The sequence below is a fragment of the Felis catus genome, chromosome A3, assembly GCF_018350175.1.
Source record: "Felis catus isolate Fca126 chromosome A3, F.catus_Fca126_mat1.0, whole genome shotgun sequence".
NCBI classification, from domain to species: domain Eukaryota; kingdom Metazoa; phylum Chordata; class Mammalia; order Carnivora; family Felidae; genus Felis; species Felis catus.
This window is the reverse complement of record NC_058370.1, coordinates 21619878-21636852: the sequence shown is the minus strand read 5'-3', so window position 1 is coordinate 21636852 and position 16975 is coordinate 21619878. Positions and strand designations below refer to the sequence as shown.

The 16975-nt window shown below is 43.0% G+C and overlaps 1 protein-coding gene across 8 annotated transcripts in view; it reads left to right on the top strand.

Moving 5' to 3' along the window:
• RPRD1B (regulation of nuclear pre-mRNA domain containing 1B) overlaps positions 1–16975 on the top strand; it is a 78700-nt gene that overhangs the window by 17318 nt on the left and 44407 nt on the right. For 6 of the 8 annotated variants that reach the window (XM_045053643.1, XM_003983478.5, XR_006595197.1 and 3 more), the window contains exons 4-6: positions 3280–3392; positions 5199–5325; positions 11817–11992. In XM_045053643.1, the coding sequence (XP_044909578.1) occupies positions 3280–3392; positions 5199–5325; positions 11817–11992 (416 nt within the window). Of the gene's footprint in view, positions 1–3279; positions 3393–5198; positions 5326–11816; positions 11993–16209; positions 16641–16975 lie in introns of all 8 variants that reach the window. The other 2 variants (XR_006595194.1, XM_006929760.4) reach the window with 2 other exon arrangements.

Here is a 16975-nt window from a genome sequence, read left to right as displayed (position 1 = left end):
AGTAGGTAGGTAGCTCAGGAAAGGAGGAGGCTTAGGGAGGGAGTCATGATAATGCATTTCCAATAGGTCCTCCAAGTGGAAAGAGGAGAGAATTGAAGTAGGATGACGTGGTTTTTTCTTATTACACCCTCTTCCACCGGGAGGACAAAGGACAGAAATGGGCCTGTGATTATTTTCATTAGTTTGATTTCAGTCTTGTAATGCCATGAGCGAGTGGCAGCATGAAGTGGTAGAAAGCACTCCAGTTTCGGAGGCAGGTGACTTTGGCTACAGGGCCCAAACGAGGTGGGTTGAAAGCAAAGACATAGATCTGTCTAAGGCTTTCCAGTGCCCAAATTCAGTGATTCTGAATGTCCGGAGATACTAAATGGTGTGTGGCTTTTATATATAATAACTTCTGTATGGAAGTTTGAAAACTGAAAGATTCAAGTTTTGTAATTTTTCTACCGTTCTTAGCGTATTTAACAGTTATTTAATCGAGCACTGTTCTAGGTGCTTGGAAGTGAACCGAAAAATATTTTAAAAATTGTTTTGCTCATGTGCTTATTTTTTATTGGTGACTCCTGACTCAGGGGCCTCTTTGATGCTGTGGTGGCCAAGTGTCTACTTGGGTCATACTCTACGCTGCATATTAATTAGCAGCTAGTGTGTGCTTAGTACTGTTAGATACTTCATATGCAAATTATATACCATTAGATTATTCTACAAATATAGCTGTCCTTATTTTGCATAGTGCAGGACTATAAAAATGACCATGTGAGCTGAAACCATGCAAAATGATCTTAATGGGAAAAATTATGATCGTTCTATGACTTTTAAAAATTCTTTGTCAGAGAATTGAAAACTCACTGTTCATTACAAATCTATAGGGAAACAGAAAAGATAGTAACACTCATGGTTGCCTAGCCTGCTGTCACATAAAACGTTAGAAACATTGAGAATTAAAGTGTTTTATTTCTTTGTAATGGGCTTAACAAGAGGGGTTTGTGCAGAGCTTGCCTTCCTGTGTCATCTGTGGTACGGAGCAAGCGTCCTAGAAGTTTGGATCAGCTTCCGGCAGCTTAGCCTTTGTGCCTGCCGTGTCGTGAGATAAGTTGGAGAGTTCCCGAAGCGTGAAGTGTTGTTAGCGTTGCTTCCTCTGGGACACGGTCATCCTTTTCGTCACAACCACTTTCTTCGTTTCTGTGGACAAGCTGGCTTTCCCCCGGTGACTCTGGCTGCGGACCTAGAGTTTCTGGAAGGGTGTGGCAGCACCAGTGTCCCCTCCGCCAGCTACGTCTTCTCCAGCTCTCGTGACGTTCCATTCGCTTCCGTCATGAGTTTTAGTTTTAGTTTCTGGGCTGCTCTTTCGTCTTTGTCATTTTCAGCCAGTTCCCTGTTTTGACTAATCATTTTTATAAAATGCCATGTGCATTTGATCACTGGGAGACAACACAGCTAAACATTTTGCTGGTGGCGTGTGAACTGAAAGAACAGCTGTGCAGTGACCAGCCACTGACCTTGAAAGAAGCGATGTGGTCACCAATCATGATGCATTTGTATTATTTATGCAGTGATTTGTGGACTGAAGTTAGTGAAGTTTGTTCTTCATGTAATTACTCAGAGTTAATATGCCACAGTAACTGAAATTTGGACTGTGTTGTTGGGGGACTGGTGTTATTTAAACTGTGGTAGCAAATCCATGCATAATAGAATCACTCAAAGTGAGGCCTGCTTGTGTTGCAGATATTTAGTAGAACAGGGGAGCAAAGCATTAACAAAAAATAGAACCTGTGATACTGACTTGGCTTTCACATCAAGCATAGTTTGGTGAGTTAATGTGTAAGGTAGAAACAGGAACTACATCCTTCTTTCCAGGAGAAAGTGTTTAATTAAGCAAGAAGTGTACATTATTCTGTTTATAACTCACAGAGTCCTAAGGCAGGTGCATGGCGACCTGTCATTTGACAGATGAGAGAGTGATTGTGTGCTGCTAAGGAATTTGACTGCAGTGGAAAGAGCACAGATTTTTGAAAGTCGTACATACCTTTAGATGAGTTATTCGACCTCTCTGGGCCTCCATTTTCTCACCTGCAAGATGGAGAGACTACATCTTAGGGTTGCTGGAAGGACTAAATGTACAGAAGCTGTTGCAGCGCCTGGCACACGTTAGGTGTACCATTGTTTCTTTGCTTTCCAAGCCTGAACGTGTCATTTAGACTTATGTCCCACAGATGTTTGGCATTTATTTTGTATTGTCCAATTTGATGCAAAAGGAAAGAGTTTTGAAATGGACATGCTTATCATAGCGTGGGTATTTAGAGTTTCTGACACAATTTTGTTGGTTGGTTTCTCTCTACTACAGGTTTCTCCTGCTATCGAAAGTAGACCGTATCTATGAAACCTTTCCTAAGCCAAGTTGGAATAAAGTGAAGAAGCAGTTACCGTTAATTTATATGGAAAAAGTTTTGAGCATTCCCAGACTCCAAAAATAACCTCTCTTAGGCTTTTCTGATACCTTAGGCCACATCTTGCTAACAGATGCACAAAATAAATCGAGATGAAGCACAGATGCTCACAGATACAGCTCAAAGCTCTGGTGGCTTTATGTTGAAATTCTGAGTGTAGTTTCTGGAATGAACTTGGCGGGCCCCTCTGGCTGCTTGGGGTGCACACCACCTCTGTCAGTGCTCCCTTCAAAACAAATGCTGACCACTATTCGCTTTTTGCCTTTCTTTGCGAAAGCAAATATCCTCTCTGAATTTGTTTTGGTTAGTGAAAACGGATGCTGTTACTGTAGGTCTTTCATAAAAGCAAGCTTTAGAAAAGTGGGGAATGCCTGTTTTTATTTTCTGAAGTCCTCCTGGGAAGTATATAGTGTTCCATGTAATATGCAGTATATTCTCTACAAACCCTCCCGTATATTGGCTTGCTTTGTTATATTGTCTCACGGGTTTCTTGCCACTTTACTTCTCTTGTTACCTTTTATTTTTAAGAAACAAGCTTTTTAATGAAATGTGTTAGTTGGGGAAGTCTCGTTTTTAGACGCATGTTTTCGGTAGTATTTTTTTCAGTGAGTCAATGTGAGATGACAGACCTAAGACCATTTTTGACTCTTCAGTAATGTAGGGAACTACCACCAATTTAAAATAACTAGCGTATAGGTTAACGTTAAGCTATCTTTGGAAATGTACACCCCCTTTTGCCTTTTTTTTGCATGTGGCCCATTGTGCATAGCATTTGACTCTTACCTACACGGGCTGTCGTGACCCAGGCTTGTGCCCTATTTCTTTCCTCTAGCAGCAGAAGAGAAGAAATCCCTGAAGCGAACTTTTCAGCAGATCCAAGAGGAGGAGGATGACGACTACCCTGGAAGCTACTCTCCGCAAGATCCTTCTGCAGGACCCCTCTTGGTATGTCTGGATTCCCAGAGAGTGGGGCAGAGCAGCTTTGTGGCGTGACTTCTAGTTGAAGATTATGGCCACAAGGTGGCGCTAGGAACCAATAGTACAGAATCACCAGAGGGCAGTTCTGGGGGCGCTGGGTGCAAGATCCACCCAGGGAAACTTGGCAGATAGCAGGCTTGCCTTTGTCTTCGCATGCCATGAGCCTGGATGGGTTTATGTCTTATAGAGTATTTGGACTTGGCTTTTTTTCACTCCTAGGAATTGACAATATTCTTAAAAAGTGGATTTTTGTGAAAGGGTAGATAATGCTACAAAGACATTTGAATGTCCTCTGCCATGGCTTTTCTCCAACAGCATGGTTATTTTTTTAATAAGTAAATAACTCATTAGTTTCTAGGACAGTCTGTGCAGCAATAGCAAATTTGCTACAATATAACCTATTTAAATATTAAAACAGGCCGTTGAATTTTTAATTATATATCTGCTGTTTAGCCCTTCATATAAATTAGCTCATGAACTCTGTGTGGTTTTAATTTTTGCTGTTTATTTATTTATTTATTTACTTACTTACTTACTTTACTTAATGTCAAAGAAAGTGAGGCTCAAAGAGACAGATTAAATAACTTGCCCAGTGTCTTCATTTGAATCTGGGTCTGACTGACCTCAGAGACTATGCTCTTGACTGAGTTACATGGCCTCTCATTTTGCCTAAAACAGCTTTACTTTATTATACATGGATCTGGCCAAGACCCATGTAAATAGGAAGCATGTCTGATTTGTGTTATGTTAAAATGTTGACTTAGATGGTGGGTTAAGTGAAAACAGCGTTACATATCTTTCCATTTGAAAACTTGCAGGAGGACAGCCTGAATTATCAACTTGTAGGATAACTTGACTACCGTCTGCATTGTCAGTTTGTCTCCTGGGTCTTTATGGACTGGCTAACCTGGTGGTGTTCATTGTTTTCTGATGATTTAAAAACCTCTTTTTTGATACACAGAGTATGCATTCTTGGTTTGCTCTTTTCTGTGTCTTTTTCCCCTTTGTTTGTAATTAATGAGTTTGACACATTTAATTTTGGGAGTGGCTGCCAAAATCGAAACTGTCATCTTTGTGACATTTATTTTGTAAAGCAAATCCAAGGAAGAATTGAAGTCGGCGGTGTCATTTCATTTAATCAGTCATCGCACAATTGTTCAACATCTGGTGTGTATGCCTTTGTTCTGTACTGGAGACCCAGACCGTTCTGTATTAGAAATCGTACATTATTTGAAACTAAGCAGTAACGGGGCGCCTGGGTGGCTCGGCCGGTTAAGCTTCTGACTCTTAGTTTCAGGTCAGGTCACAATCTTGCAACTTGTGAGTTGGAGCCCTGAGCTCAGAGCCTGCTTCAGATTCTCTGTCTCCCTCGCTCTCTGCCCCTCCCCCACTCGCACTCTCTGTCTCAAAAATAAATAAATGAACATTGAAACCTAGCAGTATGAACCAGACTCCATTTTTTTTTTTCAGTTGCTGAAACCATGCTCTTTTAAAAAGTTGGGGCGTGTTTTTTTTTTGTTTTGTTTTTGTTTTTTTCAAAATTATGTAGCATTTCTTTATGTTCTGTCATTGACTTAGAAAAATTAACTTTGTACATTCTCTTAGACTCCATATCATTGACCTCAGTATAGGCTCTGGTACTAAGAACAATGTTTTTTAAATGTCAGGAATGATTATTTTTAGAATTGGCCTCCACCTCATTTATTTCTAGCTAATTTTCTTTCAGTCTCCTACATCTTAATGGACAGCGTTGTTTGTGTTTTCATTGTACAGACTGAGGAACTAATCAAAGCTTTGCAGGACCTGGAGAATGCTGCATCGGGGGATGCTACTGTCCGGCAGAAAATTGCTTCTTTGCCCCAAGAAGTGCAAGATGTTTCTCTCTTGGAAAAAATAACAGGTGAGAGGGTAGAGTTGGGGTGAAAGGTGAGGGAAGAGGGACATATCTCTGAGGCATCAGGCCCTAGGACATGCTTATGTTTGGAGATATAGACTTCTGTGCGGTTTGAGTTTTGCAAAACAGCAAAGCTGTTGAAATAGTCCAAGCTTTCATAGTGATTCTAGGAACTATGCAGAAATGCAGGCCTGCCACTACCTGCAGCACTCCTAAGTCAGGTCTGTTGAAAACACAGGGCAGATTGTGTGTGTGATGTGGGGGCCAGGAGAGAAGGTATTAAACTCGTGATCCTCTTACTAAAAAAAATTACGGTTGAGTGCTGTGTGATTTGTACACACTGACACACCCCGTGGATGGTAGTGCCTTTAATGCCAGGAATGCTGGGTGTGTATTGTCAGTCATGTCGTTTTGCCCTCATGATGATCACCCCCGTTTCAATAGGGAGGGACAAGTAACGTTCCCGCTTTATCCATGGAGAATTGAAAGGAAGGAGTGAAGCATGAACTAATGTTTATAGAGTATGCTCTGTGCCAGATACTTTTTTTTACTCTTGGTGATAACCTTTTGAGGTCACTGAATATCCCCATATTGCGTCAGAGGAAATTGAGGCTTTGAGAGATTAGGTGCCTTCAAGAAGTCTGTTGGTGCCATTTTCCCCATGGCATTTGCTCACTTCATGTCTCCGTGACCCCTTTTTTTTTTTTTAATTTTTTTTTCAATGTTTATTTATTTTTTTGGGGAGAGAGACAGAGCATGAACGGGGGAGGGGCAGAGAGAGAGGGAGACACAGAATCGGAAACAGGCTCCAGGCTCTGAGCCATCAGCCCCGAGCCCGACGCGGGGCTCGAACTCCCGGACCGCGAGATCGTAACCTGGCTGAAGTCGGACGCTTAACCGACTGCGCCACCCAGGCACCCCTCCGTGTCCCCTTTTGGTAATTCTTGAAATATGTCAGACTTTTTCATTATATTTGTTATGATCTGTGATCAGTGAGTAGGACTCACTGAAAGTTCAGGTGATAGCATTTTTTGGCAACAAAGTATTTTTTGATTATGATGTGTGCATTTTTTTAACATAATGCTATTGCACACTTGGGGGGGGAAACAGCGTAGTGTAAATGTAACGTTTGCATGCGTTGGGAACCCAAAAAATTCACTTGACTCACTTTATTGTGATACTTGCTTTATCGCAGTGGTCTGGAACTAAACCTGCAGTATCTCCCGAGGCACACCTGTATTTTAAAGGGGGTCAGGGAAAGCCTTTTTGATGAGATGACCTTTGATCAGAGGACCCCCAAGATTAGGGATCAAGCCGTGAGGCTCTCTGAGAGAAGGAAGTGCCACCCAAGCAGAGAGTATAGTCCAAGGAGAGGCCTTGAGGCTAGGAGGGTGCTTAGTTGGAGGACACAACATGGAGGCTGTCTAAATGCCACAAGCCGCGTCTCGGCTCGCGCTTCCACTTCCCCATCTCCAGCAGTTGAACCTTCTACTAGATTGAACAGTCTACTGCTCCTTCTGCCTTTTTCCAGCTTCCACTTCTCTGTGCCCTTATTTTCTTCACTTAGCATGGAGTCTTTGTAATCAGTCCCTTACGTACACCCTCAGTCCCTGTTTTTCTTTGTCCTCTTGCCTGTGGTCTTCTGGCAAACCCCAGCTTTTCTCCTGGTTAAATTCAACTTTTATTGTTACTATAAGGATCAACTCATTTATTCGTACTATCAGAATCAAAGTCTGTAAAAATTGGGAGCAACTTAACATAAAGCTAGCAATGTATGTGATTTTATTTATCTGTTTTCACTGCCCTAAAGGTCTCATGTCTCATAGTTTTTTTAAATTAATAAGAAATTTGTTTTGATTTTTTTTTTTAACGTTCATTTATTTTGAGAGAGAGCAGGGGAGAATCCCAAGCGGGCTCCATGCTGTCAGTGCAGAGCTAGATGCACAGGGCTCGATCCCACAAACCGTGAGATCGTGACCTGACCTGAAGTCAAGAGTCGGACACTTAACCGACTGAGCCACCCAGGCTCCCCTATTTTGATTTTTATCGCGGTAAAATACACCTAACAAAATTTACCACCTTAACTGTTTTCCAGGGAACACTTCAGAAGTGTTGATAAGTACATTCACACTGTTGCACAGCCGATTTCCAGAACTCTCTTCATCTTGCAAAACTGAAACTTTATACTCATTTAATAACTCATTTCCTCCTTCCCTCAGCCCCTGATGACCACCATTCTGAAACCCAGCTTTTCCTCTGTTCCTTTCCTGGACCTGAACAGCTGAGTGTGGCTGGGAAAAACAAATAACGCACATAGGCTGACTTTTCTTCCTACTTTGGTGGGTGATGATGCTGTTTTCTAAAGCAGCCCCCTACTTGTTTGTTAGCCCTGTTCCTTCTCACTACTCGAGGATGTAGCTCCAACAGTTCTCCATTTTCTCCGTCTACTGGATCATTCTTTATGGCATAAAATCATGTACTTTTTTTCTCACATGGAAGAGACTTTTTTCCTTGACCCAGATATTCCTACATTTCTCTGTTCTTTATAGTAAAACGTCTTAAATAGATTGCCTTAACTCATCTGCCACCATTTCCCCTCTTCCCATTCTCTGCTGGCTACACTTTACTGAAATTGCTTTTATCAGTGTTGTCGATGACTTCCATGTTGCTAAATTCAGTGGTGAATTTTTACCCAATCTTTATCTGTGGTCACCGTAACTTGATCTTAGTAACCTTTGGCCCAGTTGGTCATTTCTTCTCATTTGGTGCACTAGACAGAATAATGATACCCCTGACTCCACCCTGTTGTCCATGTCCTAATCCCCAGAATCTGTGAATGTGCTCTTACGTGGCAGGAGGGACTTTACAGATGTGATGAAGTTAAGGATCTTGAAGTGGGGAGATAATCTGGATTATTCAAGTAGACCCAATCTAATCACAGGCTCCCCCTGAGAAGGAGGCAGGAGGGCAAGAGTCAGAGAAGGAGATAGGACCCTGGAACAGTCTTCGGAGAGATGCGTTTTGAAGATGGAAGAAGAGGCCCTTAATAGTAAATATTAAGATAGTACATTTATGTTATTTTAAACCAGGGAGTTTGTGGTCAGTTTGTTACAGCAGCAGCAGGAAAGTAGGGCTCCATATCCTAGCTTTCCTCGCCACTGTCTAGCAGTGGCTCTTCAGTATCCTTTGGGGGTTTCTTTGTGCCTCTTTTCCCTCTTCGTGTTGAGTACTTAGCCCTCTTCTCTAGTTAGTTTTACTGTCTGTTCCTCTTAATCCAATTCGGTGGCCTTAAATAACCATTTTTAGGCTAATAATTCCCTAATTTACATGTCTAGCGTTGGCCTCTCACTTGAACTTGAGACCCGTACATCTGGCCTTCTGCTTAGTGTTGCTAGCTAGGTGTCTCCAAAGGCATTTCAAACTTGACTTGTCTCAAACCAAACTTCTCATCCTCTCTCCAGAATTCATGTCTCTTATGGTCTTGCCCATATCAGTAAATGAGCCCCTCACAACCCTGTTGACCAGGACCAAAACCAGTATCTGACACTGTTACCGCTTCCACTGCTGCCGCCTGTGTGAGTCACCGCCATGTTCACTTGGGTTACCGCCGCAGTCTCCTCTTTGGTGTCCGTGCTTCCTCCTTGTTTCTTGTCCCAGCCGTCACTCTGTGCTCAATATAACCAGAGTGGCCAGAGTTCTCTGTTAGAATGGAAGTTGTATCACGTCTCCCTCTGCTCAGAGCAAAGGCTCCTTGCCAGGCACTTTCCAGTTCTAGGGCCTTTGTACTTGCTGTTTTCTCTGCTTGAAATGATCTTTCCCGCATAGTCACATGGCTTGTTCTCTCACTTTTTCCAGGCCTTGCTTTACATACCACCGCAGTGAACCCTACCCTGACCAGTACATTTAAAATTACACTCCTCCCTCTGAATGCTCCATGCTTTCTCCTCTGCCTTTTCTTTCTCCGGCATTCTTACCTTCAGTTGATAAACACGCAAAATGTAGCATATTGTTTCTCTTCTTACCTGAGAATGTAAACTCTTCGGAGCGGAGAGTTTTTGTCCTTCCTGTCCCCTGTTGCTCTGAGGGCCTAGAATGGTGTTGGGCACATAATAGCAGGCCACGTATTTGTTAAGCTAATTGGAAGGTTTGGGGCGTAGCAGTCTGATCGGAGTGGGTTTAGTGACATCGGTAGGAGAAAGGGTGGTGGGTACCAGGAATATGGTCAGCTCTCCTGAAGAGTTCTGTAAGGGAGGCCGGGAGATGGGGCAGTAGCTAGAAAGCAACATGTGGCCAGAAGGTAGAGCAGCATGTCTGTATGTTCGTGGCAGTGCTTGCGGAAGAAGAGTAAAGAACTTGAGAGGCCTGGGGAAGCGTGAGGGCCAGTTGCAGAAACAGAATGGTGGAGTAAGCAAGAGGGAATAGGATGCCTGTGCACAAGTGGAGGGCTGGCCAAAAGAGGCACACAGCCACTGGCCTGCAGAACTGGGAGGGCAGAGCATGTGAGGATAGGCGCAGTTGGTAGGTTCTCTGGAGTAAGCGTCTATCTGCTGTGCTTTGACTGCATTTTTTCTGCGACTCCTAAAATCACAGGTTATTTTTCTGGATTGTAATTATTTGTGTGAAGGAATTCTCTCCCTTGGTACAACTTGGAGGGTGAGAACTGATTTTTTTTTTTGTAATCTTTTTTTTTTTTTTTTTAATGTTTATTTTTGAGAGAGAGAGAGCGCGTGCACACGCAAGTGGGGGAGGGGCAGAGAGGAGACACAGAATCTGAAGTAGGCTTCAGGCTCCGAGCTCTCAGCACAGAGCCCAATGTGGGGCTCGAACTCACAAACTGCAAGATCATGACCTGAGCTGAAGTCAGAGGCTTAACTGACCGAGCCACCCAGGTGCCCCCCCCCCACCTTTTTTTAATCTTAAAATCAGTGTTTTCCTTGCCGTTTTTGCCATGGGCGCTCAAAACATTTTAAAGAATTAGCTATTTGGGGGGAAAAGAGATGCAGTCAAGCGAAGACAAAGGTAAAATCGACCTCACCACTCCGGCAGCTTGTTCTCAGACCTTACCACCGATCTTGAACAATAAGTTTCACCATCTTCTTTAATTTTCTGTGATTGAGATTGTCTCTTTCCTTTGTGTTCTCTTTGGCTCACTCTTTCTTCCTCACCAAGAACATCCTTTTGTTTCCCTGCTCCTGAGGAGTGTAGAGGTTCCTCATCTTTGGCATCAGACCTAATTTGGGATCTCTCAACAGTTCACCTCCTGACATTCATATTAAGAAGGCATCCAAAAGTCAAACAGACTGTGTGCCAAACAGAAACTCTGTTGGGAATCCTTAAATCCCACTGCCTCCCAGAATACTGAGGCCTCTCACTTCTGATGACCTGTATTCAGAGGGAACAGCATACCAGTATCCCTGTAATCCCCTTCCAGTTGGTCCCACAGAGCTGCTGGTGTCCCTAGTGTTCTTGGTTCGAAGAATTGATCCGCTCTTTGGACCCCTAACGGCCTTTTTGAAATGATATGCACATATTAAAGTTGCAGTTTCACCACACCCGCGTGAAATTAATTATATCTGTTGTTTCCTAATACAGATCATCCTTTTGTTTCTTCTTCTCATTTCCTAATGTTGAGTCTTGTTCACCTTCTTTCCCAAGAATACCCTTTCTTTGATGCTTCCCGGTTTTTTCGCAAATAATGAGTTGCAACTCGTTAATGGGATGTACATCCGTCTGGTAGGTAATGACCAAAAAAAAAAAAAAACAAAAGAAGATGGAACACTTTGTACATAGTAAGGACAAGTATTGTTTTATGAAACACTTCTTTTTTCTGCGTTTGCATTAAGTGTGTTTCTTAGCATGGGTCGCGGTTAAAGAATTTGAAAGAATGTCTGTTATCAGACCCTGTATTTGCTGAATGGAAGACAAGAGCTCATCCCCGGGTTTAAGGCTTACGTGGTGTAAGGGGTAGAGTCCTATAGGTCCATTTTAGAGCCGTGGTTTTGAGTCCCAGCTCCTCCGCTGACCGCCTGGTGTCAAACCTGTCCTGTAGCTTTTATTTGGTCATAGTTTCCACACCCAAGAAACGAGTGCTTGCTTCTTTATTTCAAAAGAATGTGCGAGGAATACTTAACAAAATAATATGAATGAGAGCACTTTGGAAATTCTCAGAGGCAAGGAAAAATTATTGCACGTATGAGCTTAGATATCTCTTTCTGCTTGGTTTATTTATAGAGCTTTTGCAGGAATAGGCATTTAGAAATTGCATTTAGAAATTTGTAAGATTACCCTCACTTCAGGTAATTCAGAGATGTCCTATCTTATTAGGAGTGAGTGCCTTTGGGTTTCTCTGTCAGTCAGTCCGTTGTTTGTCTACAGGTTCTGGCTTATTTTTGGACTCTGTACGTTGAGAGAAACTGTTAACCTTCCCCAGAAATGTTTGCAATCATGCCTGTGTGATTTCTATATTGTCTCTATTTTTTGGTCTCATTTGTATGTAGACAAAGAGGCAGCCGAACGTCTCTCAAAAACAGTAGATGAAGCATGTCTGTTACTAGCAGAATATAACGGGCGTCTGGCGGCAGAACTGGAAGACCGGCGCCAGCTGGCTCGGATGTTGGTGGAGTACACCCAGAACCAGAAAGACGTTTTGTCAGAAAAGGAGAAAAAGCTAGAAGTGAGTACGTTGCAAGGCGGACCCAGACTTTCCAAGTTTCCCTGCCTATAGTCCACATTAGGAGATTTTTATTATGCTTTAATTAACACATTTTTTTGTCTTTTAAAAATTTATGAGATGAGAACATCCATCAGATAATTGTGTAATTATTTGAACCGAGTTGAAAATGAAGTCACAATTTTATGTGTCCAAGAAGGAACGAACCGGAATGCAGGAAACAAACAATGAAGTCTTAAAGCATTTAGGATCTTAATATTGCTTTAGTTTGAATTCGCATTAAAAAAATATATACAGGGGCGCCTGGGTGGCGCAGTCGGTTAAGCCTCCGACTTCAGCCAGGTCACGATCTCGCGGTCCGTGAGTTCGAGCCCCACGTCGGGCTCTGGGCTGATGGCTCAGAGCCTGGAGCCTGTTTCCGATTCTGTGTCTCCCTCTCTCTCTGCCCCTCCCCCGTTCATGCTCTGTCTCTCTCTGTCCCAAAAATAAATAAACGTTGAAAAAATATATATATATATACACATAGATTGAGGTACAAAAAGAATAGGTGGTTAATAAAACCCAAGCATGTTCATTTGGTGGTATTTGGAAAATGCTTTGAATTTTCTGTCGTCCAGATCATATTGAGATTTATTTCTGACTTATATCCACGGTTAAGGCCAATAAGAAGTCTGTCTCTAAGCTCTGTCTTCAATCAGTTCTACAGTTTCACAGTAATGTTTATGGAGTCCAGTTCTCAAACTGTGGAGAAGGAACTGATTCCTACCCTGAGTTCACATTAGCGTGAATGCCCTTGGGGAAGGCTCTAGAACTGGTTCCTCACCACGGATTTGTTTGGCTTCTTAATTCAGTACATGGTGGTTTAACATCAGCACTTGCATAATGCAGCCAGCAGTATGGACATTTGGGAACCTTCGCTTGCCCCAAGCTGCCAGTGGTTTCAGGGGTGAGGACAGTTTGAGTTGGAGAAGCAGTCACATATTATAAGAAAAATACCAGAGTAGGTAAGGGAAGGAGGGGATAGTCCCCTCTCCCCACCCCAGCACTCAAGAAACATGTTCTCTGGCACAGAGGGAGGGGAAACGGAGCTAGTTCTGTGGCTGAGATTATTATGTTTGCCTTTTCACACAGTTGCTGACTTGAGGCAGGTGATGAGTGATGGGCACTTTTGACCATATCCTTACTTGCGGTGATTATGGGATCAGAGATAGGTAGTGGTGCGGGTTGGGGTTGGGGGTGGGGGGGGGCTTCATAAAGCCACCCTAGAAGTGGAAGATTGGAAACGGCTGTGAAAATAGTATGGCTTAGATTTAGAAATCGACACTGACCAGAAATCCTAAAGGGAGTTTCACAGGCAGTACCAGACGGTCATTTATCTGAAATGCTCATCTTTCACTGAGGAAGCATTTTCAGCACTGTGCCCCGGGACTAATAAGAGAGTGTAATTAATGATTCTGGTTGTAAGTCACCATGCCATCTGTTGAACTGCCCCTTGGCGACACATTAAGGGCTTTCTCTGATCTGTCAGACATTGATTATCATGAGCAGCTGTTGTTGGGTGGAACGTGGCAAGCTACCATAGAGGACAGAGTCTTTGAGAAGGAGATTGGGTTGGTAGAGTGGATTAACTCTTTGTTTGTTTCCCTTCCTCACAGTTGCACTTTGCTCCCTGTGTTTCTTGGGGGAATCGTTCGGGTTTCTGTAGAACCAGTGTTTTGTGAGGTGCCATGACAGGCCATTAAGCAGAGAGATGGATCAGAGATTTGGGTCTGTTCCGTAGCCTTCCAGCCCAAATTCTCTGCTCATCTGGGCATTGGGATTCCATTGCTTAAGAATCCAAACAGGAGGGTCCCACCACTGGAAAGTACAGATTGGGAACCAAAGATTCTTTCTATTTTCAAACCATGTCTCTTAGCCACTTGAGCAAAACCATTCACTGTAAAAATGAAGCTAAATTTGCTTATTTGAAAAATCAAATGGCTACATACAGTGTAAGATGTTGAGAGATGGCTGTAGTTCTTTATTCATGTTTGCTAAAAATGCAGATAGTCTGCTCTCTGGAAACTGATTTTTCTCTCACATTCCATAACAAACTGGTCTTATTCCACCATATCCTTGTAAAGTATATGCCACTTGAAAGGTGCATTACTAGTATGGATTATTCCAAATCCTCAGAGTCTCCTATTGATGAGGACAGTGTATCAAATATACTTACGTTTTTAACATTCCCTTTTTTAACACTGCCAGTCCTTGCTTTAAAGTTGCCATATCAGAATGTAAATGAAATCTGCTTTTATTTTTTTAATCCTTTCATTGCCTTTCAGTTAGAAACGTGGAATTCTTAGAACTCTGGAAATGTAATGTTTTGCTTGAAAGTCTCTTTTCTTCCCAAAGTTCTGATTTGTTAACTCATGAGGTTTTTTAATTTTTTTTTTTATTTTTTAAATTCATATCTCCCTTCACATAATAAGCGTACCTTTTTGTCATTCACTTAAGAATCTTAACGTTAGATTTCTGGATGGCTCCTAAACTCTGGGATAGGGAATAGGAGGATTCAGAGCCAAGGATGCTTCACACCCTGGGATGTAGGAGGGGACGGTCACAGCTCACAGAAAGAGATTGTGTTTCTGCCCTCCAGGAAGTCATTCTGGCATAAACAGCATAGGTGAACATAAAACCCAACCAGGGGATTATACGTAACGTAGATTAAGGAGACAGTTGGCAACTCTGATTGTGGTTTAAGGGCAAATCCAAACTTCCTGTAAGGCAATGAAGCCTTTTCGTAAAAGGAAATAGCAATCGAAGAAGAGAAATATGTTTATAGATGGGAAACAGCCAGACTGGAGCAGACCTGTGTGTGAAGAAAGACGAAAGACAGAACGTGTGGGAAGGAGGCGTCAGAGTCCTCCAATGGGAACGAGGCTCTGTACTCTTTAAGGAGCTGCTTGCTTCTTCGTGAAGAAAGTCCGCAAAGTCTCGTACCCGTCGGGAGATGTGCAGAGATGAGCAAGACGTGCTGACACTCTGTTGGGGGAGAAACAGCAGACGGGGAGTCAGAATGTGAGACCGAGTAAGGGGAACATCCCAGCTCACTGTGTCTCAGTTGAAATAGACCCGGAAGAAATTAACATGTTAATTATAACACTAATTGGGTCTGAAGCTTACTTAAAATAGGAGAGAATTATGAAACACACAGGCAGTTTCTGAACACGGCAGTGCCCTCAACAGGTCTTCCGAAGTCTGCTGGACTGCACACTCTCGCTGCTCTGTCAGTGCCGGCGACATAATTGTTCCTCAGTGAATATTTGTTCTGTGCATGAAATCTCATCAGTCAGTGTATTCTTTTTCTAGAAATAAGAGGGTTGTTTTTTTTTTTTTTAGGTTGTGGGCAAAGTGGTTTGACAAATCTGATTTAATTTGTGGTAAGGAAAGGTGACTTTTTGATAGAAACTCCTATGGTTTCTCATTTGTCATGATCCATTTTGAGATGATTTTTTTTTTTTTTACGTGTTTTTTGTTTGTTTTTTAAGCTTCTGTTTCTGGATGGTAGGGTTGACATTGGCCTACCACCTTTCCATTAAACTACAGGCAGAGTTAGAAGGGTCTGCTTCAAATCTGTCTGCAATGCTTTTGTCACGGACACGAGAAAATCTAGAAATGGGAAAGGGCATGTGGGTAGGAGCACAAATGGCAGCCTGGAGGTGAAGTTCAGAAATGTGGAGGGGAGAAGGTTAATTCCAAAGGTAAAGGCCAAAGGTACCAGAAAAGCCTCCAACCTTCAGTTCTTAGAGCAAAAGGAAGGCTTGTTTCTGGTAGACAGAGGTGACCGTTGCCCCGGTTGGCTGTAAGAAGCTCACAAGCCGCGGTCTGAATGGTTTGGATGGAGTTCCTGTCTTCGTCAGTTTGGATAAAGCGTGGCGTGGGTATGTTCCATCCGAGGGGTCAGGGCACGTGGGGGCGGTGGCGGAGGGAGGGAGTGCAGATCTACTTGTACAAGCGCTGGGGAGAAAATCAAAAAGGTGCACACGTGTGCAGTTTTACTACCTTAACACATCAGGTATTTTCACTCACATCGTGGTGTTGTCATTTCTGCAAAAAAAGGTCGCTGGAATTTTCATAGGGATTGCACTGAATCTATAGATTGCTTTGGGAACTGTTGCCATTTTAACAATCATAAGTTTTCCAATCAGTGAACACAAGATTTCTTTCTGTTTACCTAGATCTTCTTTAATCTGCTGTGGAATTTAAAAAAGCATCCTGGAGTCCCAGTTACTGATGGATTTGACATTACAGAGGCCCCGTTTAGGTGCCATAAGTATCAGGGGTCCCGGGAGGGGGCTGTGGTGTGTGCTGCCTTTCGGTAGGCGTGTGTTCCCCACCTTTACGAGGCGTGCATGCAGACGTGTGTGTGCTCAGCAAAGCCACCGAGGCACAGCCATGGCAGCCAGCTTCACTTTTCACGCAAGATGAAGTGGCACGTTGAGGCCCGGATGTCTGGGCAAAGTCGTTAACAGTATTCTTGAGCTGGATGGAACCTTAGACATCATGGAATCTGACTTCCGAATTGGTGAAGAAACTCAGACCCAGAGAAGGGAGTTTGCAAGAGACCAGGAATAGAATCTGAGGCAGACATCTCGTAACTTGCCATCAGGTTTGTGTTTGCCTTTCTTTCTTGTTGTTTTGTTTATTTTAGATTTGATTCCATCAGGTGAACAGCCAGAAGACATCCTACACGAAAGAGTAGCCAAAGTTGAATCATTTCAGCAATCCCCAAGAACCTTGTTTTAGAAAAATGCCATCTTATGTAGGGGGATTAAAATAGTTGCATGAAGCATTTTCAGAGTGGCCTCTGAGAAGACCTTTCTAAGGTTTGAGAGAGCGGACTCTGCCGCTGAGGTTCTGAGTACCCTCCTGGCTATGACCAGGCGTGCTTGGTGTGGGGGAGGGCGATTGGCTCATCGAACTTGGGGGTGCTGCTGTATCTCC